At 35.6% G+C, this 15,527-nt stretch overlaps 1 protein-coding gene across 5 annotated transcripts in view; it reads right to left on the reverse strand.

Moving 5' to 3' along the window:
- Positions 1-3,527: 3,527 nt before the first annotated feature.
- The window catches only part of UBR5 (ubiquitin protein ligase E3 component n-recognin 5), a 130,879-nt gene continuing 118,879 nt past the window's right edge, over positions 3,528-15,527 (reverse strand). For 4 of the 5 annotated variants that reach the window (XM_079795970.1, XM_079795967.1, XM_079795971.1 and 1 more), the window contains exons 52-59: positions 14,367-14,427; positions 12,404-12,579; positions 12,102-12,186; positions 10,877-11,032; positions 9,834-9,947; positions 8,168-8,312; positions 6,584-6,669; positions 3,528-4,135 (exon numbers count right to left, since the gene is read on the reverse strand). In XM_079795970.1, coding sequence (XP_079652096.1) covers positions 3,923-4,135; positions 6,584-6,669; positions 8,168-8,312; positions 9,834-9,947; positions 10,877-11,032; positions 12,102-12,186; positions 12,404-12,579; positions 14,367-14,427 — 1,036 coding nt within the window. In that variant the 3' untranslated portion in view covers positions 3,528-3,922. The remainder of the gene's footprint in view (positions 4,136-6,583; positions 6,670-8,167; positions 8,313-9,833; positions 9,948-10,876; positions 11,033-12,101; positions 12,187-12,403; positions 12,580-14,366; positions 14,428-15,527) is intronic. The other variant, XM_079795969.1, reaches the window with a different exon arrangement.

The raw sequence follows: 15,527 nt of genomic DNA on the forward strand, positions 1-15,527 counted from the left end.
CCCCGTCACAGCGGTGGGCAGTGGCGACTGATGGTCACAATAATTTGGTTGAATTGCTAATACCTGTTTCTTTCAGGGACCCATCTAAAGAAATCTACAACAGAAAGGGAAAATTGTTTGAGCTAACAAACAAAAATGAGGTGACAGAGGTTGGCGTGGGTGGCTGGAGGCTGAAAAAGCGAGCCTTGAACAACAGGCACCTGCTCGGGGAATGGCTGTGCGCAGTAGGGTCAAGAGGGTCGGAATTCCGATGACAGCGATGAAGGCGTCTTGTTAACGAGGAGACTTTTGGAGCGCACCGACCGAGCATGGGGGCTGGTTGCCCAGGATGCCAGGGGCTGGAGGCTGAAGCAATCACCACTGGCCAGTGACTCTATCAATCATGCCTGTCATGAAGCCTCCATAAAACCCCAAAAGGACAGGGTTTGGAGAGCTTCCAAGTCGGTGAACACTTGGGGATCCGGAAGAGTGGCGCGCTTGGAGAGAACAGGGAAGCGCCGCGTGCTTTCCCTCTGCGTACGGCTCCTCTGGCTGTTCCTCATTTATATCCTTTTATAATAAACCGGTGACCTAGTAAATGTTCCTCCTGAGTTCTGTGAGCCACTCTGGCAAATTACTCAAACCCAGGAAGGAGTCCCGGGACCTGGGCCTGCAGCTGGCACGTGGAGGGGGGGTCTTGTGAGACTGAGACCTGTGGAAGCGGATGCTGCCTCCAGGAACAGGGTCCGAGTGGAGTTGAACTGCAGGACACCCAGCTGGTATCACAGCACTTCTTGATGGTGTGCAGGACCACCTCCCCCCTCCTTCCCCACCCGATATTGGAATTGGGTGATCAGAAACTTCAATGATCAACTCACCTATAATCAGACCTTCCACAAAATAGTGTTTAGCCCAATGTTTAAGAATGCAAGCTCAGATACCTGGAGATACTTCACACTTATGAGCTGTGTAACCTTAATTAAGCAAGTTGTTTACCTTGCGTCTTTTCCTATCTGAGGATGGACAGGCTTCATCTCATAGGATAAAATGAAATATAACACATGTGTACATAATAAGTACTAACACAAGTTACTAATTAAGAGAAACTTCAGGATACAATCATAGCAATCCAGTAATATATACTTTTTAATTTTATGAGATAATGTAAGATACTTTCCTTTTATTTAATCTAAGGTATCTTGACATGTAAATTTCTACATTAATCAAATGATGTTTAAAGAAGAATTAATCTGTATGTTCATGCCTACTTAAGTTAATGTAAACATTGAAAATATTTTCAATTACTGCTCAGGCCGTTTTTGAAAGCACTTTAACCAGTCCTTTATCAGGAGGAAGAACCTAATTCAGGACAAGGTGGTTAACAGAAGCACTTTTAAATAGGTTATAAATTGTAGCCATTTGGCTCTTGGGAGTTTGCAAACAGGGGCATTTATATTTGGGGTAAAAAATAGAAAAAAGAAAAAAAAAAGTAATGCTCTTTGGGCAGTGTTTCATAGTCACCTGGAATGCTGTTTAAGAATAAAGATTTCTGACTTCCACTTAATATTTACTGAACAAGAACGTGACTGAGATCTGCATTAACAAGTTCCACAAGAGAATCTTAGGCCTATAGTCACTCGTGAACAACTGCCTCAAGGGAAGGCCTCTGTTTGAGTTTAGACCTAAAAACAGCTGACAACCTTTAAACACACAAAATATCTTTAGGAGAGAAATGTTTAGGGGCAAATACTAAGCAGTGAAATCATACTCTTAAGCCCTCTCAAGTCTGTCCCAGTAAGCCCTGGAGTCTTGATATTCAGATGACTTAGGGAGGAAAATTAAAAGTAGCAACAATCTGAAAATCCTCAGTAAAGTTCATTCTTGGTCTTCTCTTCCTAAATTTGTTTTCAATTCTATTAGATTTAATCACTAAGCAAGACCAAAAGAGAACTTTATTTTACATGACTTTATTTTACATTTAAAATCATTTTATGCTTTACTTAAAAAAAAAAAACTCACTGTTTTTAATATTCCTAAAAGCATTTTAACCAAAATCTTGATTTAGGAAGACTTAAGACATTTTGCATTATTTTAAATATTTCATTTTCTCAGTAATTATTAAAATAAGTTCACAATTAGGGTTTCAAATGTCCTACTCATATCTGTTTTGTTCTCATTTCATACTTTATCATCCCATAATGTGCATACAGAAGTGAAGGTGATATAAATGTTACCTATTTCAGACATATCAATAATCAGCTCTTAATCTAACTACTATTTCATTCACTCAGAAATAGCATTTAGACATAAAAACCAATGTTACTTTGTAAAATAACCTTTGGTTAATTTACACAAATCTAACAGCATGTTGCGCAAGTTTTGAGTAATAACGAGTTTCACTATCATTTTAGTTTTTAATATATGTCAGCAAGGCTGAGAACATCATGTAGTTCATTCTTCTGAAGGAAGTTATATAATAAAAGTGTAGTGCCTTTGAACATGAAAAACATCCCGAAGGCCAGGAGTCCTATGAAGGAACTGAAAGGTAGGAGAGATTCCAGAGACTCTCTGCTCATTTTCCGTATGTAGAGTGACTAGTTTAAGTCACTTTACTTGAAGATTTTGTGAAGAAAACCGTTGTCCATATTGTGCCATTGAATGAAGCTACCACAAGAATTTAGATATTGGTCCGAGGCTACATAATGGGTCATCAAAAAAGAACCTGTCACATAGGTGAGTTAATTCCCTTGCCAAGTAAGGGTCCCAACTTCACTTTCCCCATTTATAAAAAGAAAAGGTGGCCTGGCCAGTGCCATTCAGGATTCTCTGCTAACTGTAAAATGTGGACTGATTTTCTTGTTTCTTATAGTCCATGCGTATATAAACTTTCAGTTCTTCAAATCAAAATTTTTTTGCACATAACCATGCCGGTGTATTACCCTTAGTTTAAAAATGTACAACTAGATAAATAAAAACTATTGTTTCTTCAATATTACTTGACATTTCTTCTGTAATTTATTTAAAAAAGTAAATGTAACAAGATACTTAAAAAAGGCTTTAGATACAAAAGTAGTTAAGCTGCTCACGAACATTTAAAATTACCAAAATGTATCTTCAGTAATCATGATCTTATAAAACATTTTACAGTTATCAGAAAGTGCCCAGGCTGAGTTCACATAACTGAATACCTTAGTACAAATGTCTAGTTAGAACTGAAGTGCAGTAACCTCCTGACTGACTGCTCACTGAATAAGGATACAAAGGGGAAAAGGTGATTGTGATCAAGTATTGTGCATTGGCCCCATCATATGTACAAAAAGTGCCCTCACTCAAATGAACAATTACATGCAAAATATTAGTGATTTCATTTAATATCCTAGAGTTCAATGCAGCCAAAATAAACCGCAATAAGTGGTTTTTATAGGTAAAAGTGATTTTACCTCTAAGATCTGAATGTCTAGAACTTTTAACAAGTTCCATATACATGATACACAATTGCAGCCAACGACAAATTCAACACCATAAAAAAGTTAAAATGAAAACACAGAACATACTTAATTTTTTATTTTGAAATTCCCTATTCCCTCTATACAAGAACCTTTGCTGAAACACTTTTCACAAAGGCAGCAGTGAATTTTCAGAACATTTTACATTTTTCCCCCTCAGCAAAAAGATAAATCACAGTGTAAATTATGTTGTTCTGCTGTCATCTTTGGCTGGGGTTAGACCCAGAAGTTGTTAACTAGCAAATCAAAGTCAAATGTTGCTAGTGCTCCTCAGTCCTTTATGCTACAAACTCAGCAAGGAATGTTTGTATTTATCTCTTTAAGGTACCTCCAGGGGGTGTGACAGCATTGACTTCCATAAACTTTTATAGACAAATGGAAAAAAATCTACAAAATTCGCTAGTAATATTACACAGCAGTTACACACTTTTTATGCTCTACACAAAACCAAAATTCTTGGTCTTAATGGCGAGTAGCAATTTCTGTTTGAGAATCTGTTTAGAGGAATAGAGTGGGACGTAAAGTCGAGAAATGCAAGTATTTGCAGTAGGAAGATGTTGATCATCGGGTGGTCTTATTGTGATTGAGGGCATAGGCTGAAATCCTTCCTCACTGGCTGGTAATGATGGGCTTGATGTCCAAAAGTAAACCTAAACAGGAATATATAATTACAGTTTTGGTTTTTAGCAGATTAACATTCAACCCTTAATTCTGGCAATATACTCACAAAGACCCATTTTTGTATTAAATCTACATAAGGGTACTGTATTATTTTGAACTGAGTTTTTAATTTATTTTTTGTACTGAAAAGGGAAGGTTCAGGGTCAGAAGGGGAAAAAGTGTCAGATATGTAGAAAAGAGACTGTTTCAGGCTCTCAGTTTCTCATCTTTAACATGAGGCTGTTGGACCAAATGTTCTCTAAGGGTCTTTCCAGGGGCTAAATTGCATGGCGTACCTCATAATGGAAAAATGCAGTTCTTCTTCCACCCACCCACCCACCACCACCACCACCACCATCACCACCAAAGGCTCAAAGTTCGCACAGGTTTTAAAAAAAGTTATTTTGAGAGGGGAGGGGGGATAAGAGGGGTAATGGGGGAATAAGGACACATATCTAACACCTTAATCAATAAAGAAATTTTAAAAGAAGTTATTTTGCATTTTATCTAGTAGCAAAACAACCAGTATTTTCAGTGCTACACTGTGACACAGAATGACTTTATAAAAGTAATTAATGAGAACATCTACTGTACGTGAAAATCCATGCAATAAGCCATATAACATTACGTTTTACTACACATCTATTTTGTGTGACGTAAGATAAATGTTAACTTCTACTTTACCTTTTTACTTAAATATAACATAATCTTTATTTTTATTAATACATTCCATTTGTCATTGACCTATACATATATACATACGTATCATTCTTCAGTGATAATAAAATAGTGCCAATCTCTAAGATAAAGCTTTTTAAATCTAATACATTTATAGTATACAGCTAAACAAATATATCCAAAATTACAGAGGAAACCTAAATGAACTAACTTGCTATAATTCCTGAAGCAAACAGTTTTATAAGAAATCCAGTAACTCTAGAAACCCTATAATTTGCAGGATTAATAATTCAAGGGAGAACCGTTTGAGAAACCCTGATATTCTTATATCCCTCAGCATTTCTCCTCAGACATATCAGGATAAACCCAACAATATGTGAAGGAAAAGGGAAGAGAGGAAAAGACACCTTGATATACTGCTTACGCCCTAGGAATAGGTTTTATGCAGGCGTTTAAAGAGTGAAGCTCATAAATTACAGCTATTGATAGGAAATATTAAGGCCCTTATATTGAGAGAGTCTCTTGCTAGCTCTCTCAAAACTGAAGAATTAGCACATTTCTCTTCCAGGGAAAGTAGAAACTGTACTGAGATTTAACTTGACTAACTGGACAGAGGATGTATTGGTTTAAAAACAGCAGGAAATTAAAACTAGGGAATAGATAAGAATTCATATAAGATAGCCAATCATTTCTATTTGTGTTTCTGGTAGGCTTTACAAAACTAATACGTTGTTTGATACAGGGAAACAAGGTTCCCAAATCCAAAGACTGACTCTAAGTGATATAACCCTAACAAGCTATGTAGGTGCTCTTGACGGCAACAAGGACAGATATGGTGTTAGCACTGGTAGGGACTTTAGGGTCCACAAGATTGGGAAAGTCAAATTATATGGAACCAATTACATAGAATTTACCACCTAGGGAATAATCTAAATGGAAATCAATTACCAGGACGGCTAAACAAACAGAAATATTAGTGAAGAAATACTGGAAGGCTGGGGGGAGAGGGGGTGTGCACATGTAAAGATTAAGGAATACTAAAAGTACAAGTAACCATTTCCCCCTCTCAAATAAAATTTGGGGCTATACTAGACATGTGATCATTTTTAGACGTTCCATGAATAGTCTAGTCTAGATTACTGAGCACTAAGGCTGGTCCAGTGGAGACTTCTTTTTCAAGATGAATGGACAGGTTATGGATATATTCCAGGTTGGACTGACTTTAGGATCAACTTTTCACTATGATCAAAGTTTATATTACCTAATCTATGCTTCTAAGTTAATAATAATAAGATTAAAATCATAGGCTTAATATTCACAAATCACAATAAAGCTACTCTATTCCTAGTGACAGATAACAGTCAAGACACTAAACTATTCAGAAATGTTGCAAAGGCTTACTACTAGTCAAAAGGATGACGGAGCAGCCAACATATATTAAGCACTATGGGGAGGGGGTTGGGGGGGGGGGTCTCAACAATATGCTGGTATTATCTTCTAAGATAACAATGTCTTCTAATATAACAATGTCATATTAATAGCTAAGATGTATTTATTTCACTCTGCTTGCAGCTTTATTAATACTTCAAATGTTCTGTTATAGAGTAGAAAAACAAAACTGTCCATTATTTCTGACTCTCTATAATTTCTTTAGCCAAAATTAAAATAACCCACCATTCCAAACTTAAAACAAAAGGTTATCATATACAGTATTTTAAATTTTTATATTTTGTTCTACAAATTCTGTGAACTTAACTTACAAGATCTTGTCGTTCTGTCATGCTCATCTTCTCTACTATTGACCAGAACCAACGCTTGAACTGTAAGAGCTTCTCGGCATTTTCTCCTAAGAATGAAGAATATAAATTCAATATACTGTATCAATAGTTATATTTTAGAGTGTTTATTATAAAAAATGTACATAATTAAAATGTTATATAGCTCAGTAGTTGAGTGTCGACCTATGAACCAGGAGGTCATGGTTCGATTCCTGGTCAGGGCATATGCCTGGGTTGCAGGCTCAATCCCCAACGTGCATCAATGATGTTCCTATCTCTCTCTCCCCCTCTCCCTTCCTCTCTGAAATCAATTTTATATATATATGATGTTATATAGGCCTAATTCCTAATATTGAAAATTAGGACCATTCCTTACCATTGAGTTACATTACCATTTGCATAATGTAAGACCTCTATTTATAGCTTACTGTCAATGGTAACTCAAGATGACCAAGATAAGAAAAATGAACCACCAATCTCAAAATTGATAATCACATGATTTTAATTCCATCTGATAAGTCATGATTATTCCCATGTTCTTAAACCAGTGCTTCTCAAATTTTAATGAGTTTTACATCACTTGGGGATCTTTTTAAATATGCAGATTCTCATTCACTACGTCTAGGGGGAAGAGTGTGGGGGAAAAACAAAAATTCTACATTTCTAGAAAGCTTCAGATGATGCTGATCTGAGGATCATACTTGGAGTATCTTTAGATATATTCTTTCCCCTCCTAGGTTTTTGACTTGTAAATGAGAAATACTGAACACTATATTAAAAAATAGCACAAAATGATTACACGATGACCTATATATTGCCAAGCATGAAGGAAAAACAAGAAAATTTATCCAAATTTAACTTACTATAATTTGGCTGAAGCTGTTTGCAAAGTATGAAAAATAAAGGGGGAAAACTTGGTACCTTCAATGTATGCAATAATCTTGGACTATAGGTATAATCCTCTCATAATGAATTTCTTGGAACTTCCAGTGTTTTATTGTGTAGTCACAGCTAAAAAGTCTATTCCTAGACTACAGGACTTTGAAAAAAAAAAAAAAAGAGTTGCAGCAAATCAAGCACTGAAGTTAAATGTTATTCTAGGAGGATTATCACTATCTCTCTTTATTCTTTCTAGATAATCCATGTGTTTGTGTGCTGCTATTATCTTTGTGTGTTTGGGGTCTAGTTCTACAACTAGACCAAATTCTTTAATTAAAGAGTTTGAGAGACATGAATTGGGTAAGTTTAATGGAACTGACACATGGATTGTTTTTTCTTAACTAGTATATAAAATCCTTTTCACCCAGTTGCTCACCACAAGGAATTTTTACTTTTACTAACCATATATTCTTTAAAATCTAGGAAAATTAAGCAATAAAAAATAACCTAACACTAAGCCATCATCATCCAATCATGTTAAAAAAATATATAAACTTTTAAGCATCAGTAATACAACATTTCCAAAGCCCTGCAAATGTATCTAAAAACTAGAAACTCAGAAAATGCTGACTGACCAAACTATCTATGTAGCTTATTCCTTAAATAAACATTTCAAAAATTTCATACCTGATTCATCATTGAAAGAGGTAAAACTGATCAGCATCTGCACATTAACTTCACCACAGCCATTTACCAAAAGCCTAAAATCTTCTGCTGTTAAATCTTCTAATGAGTTTTTTGGAAGCACATCCAGTAGACCTTTCCTCATTGCCTAGAGAATTTCAGAAATCATCTTTTTATTACTATTGGTACTTTTCCATGTAGCCTTTATTGTTAAGTCCCAATATTTAATTTTAGCAGCCTCTCTCTAAAAATATTAGTTCTCATTTTAAACCAGAGAGAAAAACATTAGGTTCTGTATTTTTAATTTCTTAATAATAGATTCAAAAGAGAGGCAAAGGGGGGGGGGGGGGGGAATGGCTTCAGGAATGGGCTTCATTTCAAAAGTGAAGTAGTATTATATGCCAGTCATTAACTGAAGTAATTGTTTAAACCGTATGAATAACAAACAGGGCAGTCACTGAATAATAAGAATAGCTTCAATTTGTCAAACATGCTATCCTGTCAACATCCTAAGCTAGGTATAATGACAAAACAGACTTCTCCAACACAAGCCCAAAATCTAGAAGCTTACTGAGAAATTACCATGTGCCAAGAATTGTTCTAAGCGCCTTACATGTATTAATTCATTCAACCCGATCCTCATCTTGAAGAGGAGGGAACCAAGGCACAAAGAACCTAAGTAGTTATCTAATGTTACACAGCTACAGGGTGCTGCAGCCATGATCTGAATGAACCTGACAGTAGGACGCCAGAGCCTGCAGTTATTCCCAGCCCAAGCATCAGAAACACTTGACACTACCAGACCTAAATCTACATAAACAAACATTTACCACAGAAGGGGAGTTAATGTAGCAAGCTTGATGTTGCTCTTAGAAGGGCCTGGGTGGCCCTTGGCTGGCACCTAGGAACTTAACTTGGTTTTTCGAATATTCCCTACATTACTAACTGAAGCGGCTGTACTCAATGTCTGGGGCAATGAACGCTGCTGTACATCTTGCCTAAACTCTTGGAGCAAATAGGGTGATTTACGATGAACACGTGCTTTTCTCTGGGAGTCTGATTTCTAGTAATCATGGCTGGTTGTGCAGGCAGGAATATGCTTACGGGACTGGCCTCCAATTAAAAAACCTTAAGCTGGCTCTTAAGCAAGCATCCCTAAGCACAAGCACTGCACATGTACTGCTGCAGCTCACTGCTGGAGGAAGAACAGTGCTTTCTGAGACAACCCATGTCCCCAGAGAGACAACTTTGGAAGCCTGCACCTGGATGCCGCTATACTATGCCTGATGTATTTTTCCCCCCTTTTGCTATAATAAACCATAATATGAACACAATTGCCTCTGAGTCCTAGGAATCCAACAAGTAGGTCAACAAAAGTATGGATGGTCATAGGACCCCAAAACAGTAGTCATTTCAGTCCCATAAACATCCTTTCCAAACTTTTGCCCATCAAATTAACTTTCTGATGATTACATGGTTTTTTCATGTAGTTTTACCCAAAGAAAGTAATAGGTCTGAATTCAGGTGCAATTTACATTGTAAATAAATTCACTTTGGTTTAAAATTTTTGACCTTTTATAGACAGTTGAATATACTCTGAGCTAGTTTACCACAGAGGATCACACAGAGCCTCATCAAATCAAGTAACACTTTTTTAGTAAACACTTACATGTAATGGCTGTTCTGCAACTACCAACATTCTGTGCTCTGCATATTTCCGCACATATTCATACACATTCTGGGGAGTCACTGGTATATTTACACCATTAGGGATAAGTTCAACCTGTGACAAATTCAGCAATGCAATTTAAAAGCAATTTTGTCAAAGCAGTAATAAGTTAACAGTTTGTATGGTAAACTGGAACATGGGTGACTTCCCATGATCCAACTCCCGCTCCCACCCTGTAGGAAATATAGTGAAGGCCTTCTGTAAGCAGACTGTGAGACCTTGGGAACCTGGCCAGCAACTCAGTCTAAGAAAGGCCAGAGAGAAACTGCTTCTAGAAGTTAGCCTGAAAAAGGAGACATATGTACTACTATATGTAATATTTTAAACAATAAAAAAAAATAAAAATTACCCTCCCCCCCCCAAAAAACACACAAAACTGTGGTACATTAACACAATGGAATACTATTTAAAAAAAAAAAGGTTAGCCTGGATTGTAAACAGCTAGTGTTTGGATCTCATGCATATCCCCCCCTGCATGCATGGTTTTCCTCTGTCTCCTATATGCTATAAAACCTTGTGCTGGGAAAGTCTGGGTGGTGGCAAAACAGCAGCACTGGCTAGCCACCCTGACAGTAAACTGCACCAGTCAGCTGCTGCCAGTGAGCACTTAACTCCTAATAAACCCATGTCTCCCACAGTCAGTCCTCCGGGTTATTTCTTCGGAATCCACGAACAATAGCTGAGGTTTTCTGGGACCTCAGCACTTTGCATAACACAGTTCATAAAGCTGTGTTATTTAATCTAAAGACAACTGTGTATCAGACAAGTATCTAAAGATACAAACAATTAAGTGCCCCCAAAACCCCTCTTCTGCCTCTCAAATCTCTCTCAGTCTGCTAATCTCCTGTGTCTTTTCTCTGTCTCTCCCCCCCGACCTCCCTCTCTCTCAGCTCCTATCTACCTAAGTTTTTTCTATATAAAACAAGCACAACAAACCAACCAAATGCTCTTGCCAGAATCAGAAAACTACATAATTGCTTTACCTGTCCTCCACCCTCTTCTTTACACAGGTCAATTGCAAATGCCAAATCCATTGCTGAAAAAACAGCATCAGCATCTGAACTCTGGGAAGCGAGGATAAGTTGCCGCAGACTCTCATACATTACAGGGTCAAAAAAAGCAAAATCATGCCAGTTGACCTAAGAAAGTAATCATATGAAAAAAATTTTTACTTCATTCATTAGTAAATTAAAATATATGATAAAGAATAATTTGAAGATGTACACTGAGTGGCCAGATTATTATGATCTCTGTATGCATAATAATCTGGCCACTCAGTGTATTTGTATCTCAAATGGGTACCAAAAGTATTCTAGACTTTTGCTGGAGATCAACCACCTATTTGCCCTGAGCTTTCTATTAGCCAGTGTAAAGGGGAAAACTGATCAGGTGCACGATTTATAGTATCTTTGATATCAAATAAATGAGGTACTCAAGGGAAGTACACTGAGTGGCCAGATTATTATGCGTTCAGAGATCATAATAATCTGGCCACTCAGTGTATTGATAAAGAATAATTTTCCAATAAATAACTAATAATTGATTTAAAGGGGTAAAAATTTAATAAATCTTTGGTTCTGATAATACATTTTAATTTTTAAAGCAACTACAACATATTTTTGAAACAATTTAAAGCCAACAGTATAATGTTTAAGTTCCAAAAATATATATTTGCAAAAACCAGCACTAATTTTTAAACAATGATGACGCTGAGCAACTGATCCTAAACTAAATATGAATCCTAGTCTTGACAATAATTATAAAATATAGATTATTAATTTCAGATGTAAATCTGATGCTCAGATGAATTCAGTAACTTGCTGAAGATCATGTCATTGGGTTTACTTGAATCTATTTGATTCCATGATCTTTTCCATTAACATTATTAAAGGCTAGACATAGCAACTGAACACATGTTGCTGAACTTTTATTCCAGTGATTCCTTGTACAAGAACATTTTAGGTAGGACACTTTTAAGAATTCAATAGGGTCAGAGGGTTTTTTTTAAAAAAGAATATATAATATGATATTGCTATATTAACAGAAACAATAGTGGGTTGATTAAAAATATTTTAAAATGATTTATAATGGCTATGCTTTAAAATTTAATATCAAATTAATGCCACAAACAGTATGCTAGTATATAATAATTTTATAAAAGAAAAATTTTACAATTATAAGAGCAGTTTGGTTCATTAAAACACTTACTTTTCTACCAAGCAACACTTTAATCACATGCCTATTCAATGTGATAGGACATAGTTCATTCTGTAACAGACACAGTCCAAGAATCCTAAAAATAAAACCAGGAAATATTTGAATTTACAAATAATTCTAAAACATGTATAACCCCTCACATACAGAGATAATATCCATTTTGAAAAATTTTCTATAGCCCAATTTCTAATCAGTATGACTTAGAATATATACACATTTAAAAAACTAATGTATTTTCAAAGTCTAACTGAAATTTTTTTGAAAATTCAAATATAAGATGGGAGGTATTTTACCTGCCAATGTTTCTGAAACAATTCAACCTCGCTTCTGTGTTTTTGCCAGGTCTTGGAGTATAAAATCCTCTTTTTCCAGGTTGGTAAAACAAAGGGGCATTGTCATCACCATCATCTGTATCATCTAGATCCATATCTACTACACTTCGACTAGAGCCATGACGCTTTCGGTTTTCCTAGTAACAGAGTATCAAAGGTTAAGTGCCAAAGTTAATTTTAAAAACAAAGCATATGAACTTAAAATCACTCAAAGTGAAGTCAGGTAGGTAGAGCAACACTAGTCTTTCACTTCTCTGTTCATATAAACAAAAGCATTTTAATGAAACTCTGCTAGCTTCTTTCACCTTAATTCCTTAAATATATTTTCACTGGATCTAGAAGTCTAGAATGATAATTCTTAAAGCACTTTAAGGATGATGTTCCATTTCATTCTCTTCCAACCTTCCCAGTTTTTGATGAGAAATCCAGTCTTTCAAATCATCATTTCCCTCCTATGTAAGGCACTGGTTTTTGGCTGCTTTGTTTTATTTTTACAAAAGCAGTTTTATTATAATGTGTCTAGACATAGGTTTCTTTTAGTTTATCCTGTTTATAGTTCACTGCCGTTCTTGAATCTATACAATCTATGGCAAGTTTCAGCTATTATTTCTTCAAATATTTTTTCTGTAGCAAGCTTTTTCTCCTCTTTTCTGGATACTCCAATGACATGAATGTTTGATCTTTCATGGTCCCTGAAATAGTTCCAGTTGAAATCTGTTTTCAACATGGATAATTTCTAGTTCTCTTCAAGTTGACTGGCACTTTTCTGTCTTCATTCTGCTACTCACCTCTCCAGTGAAGTTATTTTCTTTTAGACATTGTACTTTAATTCTAATATTTTCCTTCCATTCTCTTATGTTTTCATTTCTCTGCTTAGAACCTCTATTTTGTCATCCATAGTGTTTACTGCTTTACTTCATAGAAAGAACATGAGATGTAAAATCTTTGATAATTCCAACAAGTGGGTCATCTCTAAGTTAACCTCTACTGGGAGAATTGGTCAGCCTTTCCTGGTTCCTTGATGTTGAGTAATTTAGGAGTGTTTCCCAGATTCTGAATATTAAATTGTGAAAGTTGGGGTGTTATTAAAATGACACAGAGAATGTTGATAATTTGGCAATCAACCTGGTTAGCTTCAGACTAGAAGTGTTACCTTTTGTGTGCAGTGGTTCCAATACCAATTAAGTTTCCAAAGCTTTTCATTTTACTGTTTAGGGCCTGCTCTGCATATTCACCATCTGATGTACTCTGGTACTTGGACAGTGGTTTATACACTGTAGGTTAGTTCTCAAAGCCTTTGCTCTATCTTCTAGCTAAGATAGAGTAGCAATGATCAGCTTTACTCCCCTCCTTAAAACAATGCCATACCAACTGTTTTTTCAAATTTTGATTTCCTGCTCCAATCTGTTTGCTACTGTTTATTTTTCAGGATCCTCAGGCAGTTCCATTTTGTATTTGTCTAGAGTTTTTAGATGTAAGCAGTGAAAGAGATAAGATTATACTGGGTTTGCTCCATCTTGGCTGATAATGAAGTCCTTTGTAGCTCAAGAATAAAACCTTACTACTATACTACATCATATTTTGTCTGCATCTTTTGCACTCACTGCTTCTTTGAAGAATAAGCTCTAGGCTTCCCTACTGCCTCTCCTCTGCTATTAATTCATGACATCTCTAAATTACAGCTTAATTCAGGCTGTGATTAAATGGAGGCAGCCAGTGAATGGGTTTACTAGTATATTGAGCCCTAACTAAACTAATCTCATTACTTGATTGTGTACATGACACCTATCTTTATATTTTTCTCTACTATAATCAAACATTTTACTTATAAAGACATAGTTCCTTCATAAATATGGCTTTCCTCCCCTCCTGTAATTCAAATTACAAGTGCTTATTAATAGCACATATACAAAATATCCCTTACCTGTACCTTTTCTGAGGAGTCTAATAATCCAAGATCCAGGATACTATCAGCTCCATTTTCCCTAAAAACAAACAAAATGCCTTTCACATTCCAGATAACTGAAATTTATAGAATTTAGTGTAGAGAAAACATGTGAATTTAAATTTATAAGAATTTATAAATACATTTAAGTTTTGAAGTAAATAAAAAGCACTAGATGTTCCAAGCATGATTCAAGATAATGAACTAAAGGCTAAGACAAAATAAATGTGGTCTTCATAAGGGTGCTAAAAGTTAGCTTGGGGAAGCATTATAAAGAACAGAAAAATGTTCATAAAGCAACCACAATGGAATCAAATTTTTTAGTTATTATTCTAAAATACTAATAACTTCATACTCCATAATCCCATGTAGGTGAAGGAAGCAGTCAATATTATGTATTATTTGCATTCTATAGAAAACACTACTATATTAGCAAACCTTACATATGTTTACAAAACTTTTTCTCATCAAAAATGTATAATCCTCTCAATATTTTCTAAAATGGGCTAAGCTCTTTCAGTGTGCTGATACCTCCAGAGACAGGAAAGAGGAATAAAGAAATAGTGCATAAAGTCTAGAGAAGAAAAGTAGTAATAGCAAAGAAAATAAATTTCTAGCAATAGTTTTTGGCTTGGACCATTCAAAGTCTGAAATAAGGGAAGTGGCTATTTAGTTTCAGAGGTTAGCCTACCTGCTTTCCATCTCTAGGACTATATCTAAACTAAGTTCCTCATTTGAAATCATGACTAAGAAGAAGAAAAATACATTTTCATCTAAAGTAAGCAACATCTCAAAGCCTCAAACTAGATATTATGGTAGTCCCAGAATAGAAGGCACAATACAAATATGACATATTTTCCTAATGTCACTTGTCACCTTGGAAAAAGAAGGGTAATTTAACTGTTAAGAAATTTAAATTTCTTCTATTAAAATAAATAAATTGCACAATGGAAAGCAAAAGCTTGCATGGATTGAGATAAATCAGGAGGCCTAAAATAAATTTCATTCTATGGCAAGAACTCAGGGACTATACCCCAATTTCTTGAGGTATTTAGTTTCTGCAATGAGGACTGTATCCCGATGGGAGAATATGAGATGTATTTCTTATAATTTCTAAATATCTCGTACATAAGGGAATGC

This window comes from Cnephaeus nilssonii, assembly GCF_951640355.1.
Source record: "Cnephaeus nilssonii genome assembly, chromosome: 18".
NCBI lineage: Eukaryota > Metazoa > Chordata > Mammalia > Chiroptera > Vespertilionidae > Cnephaeus > Cnephaeus nilssonii.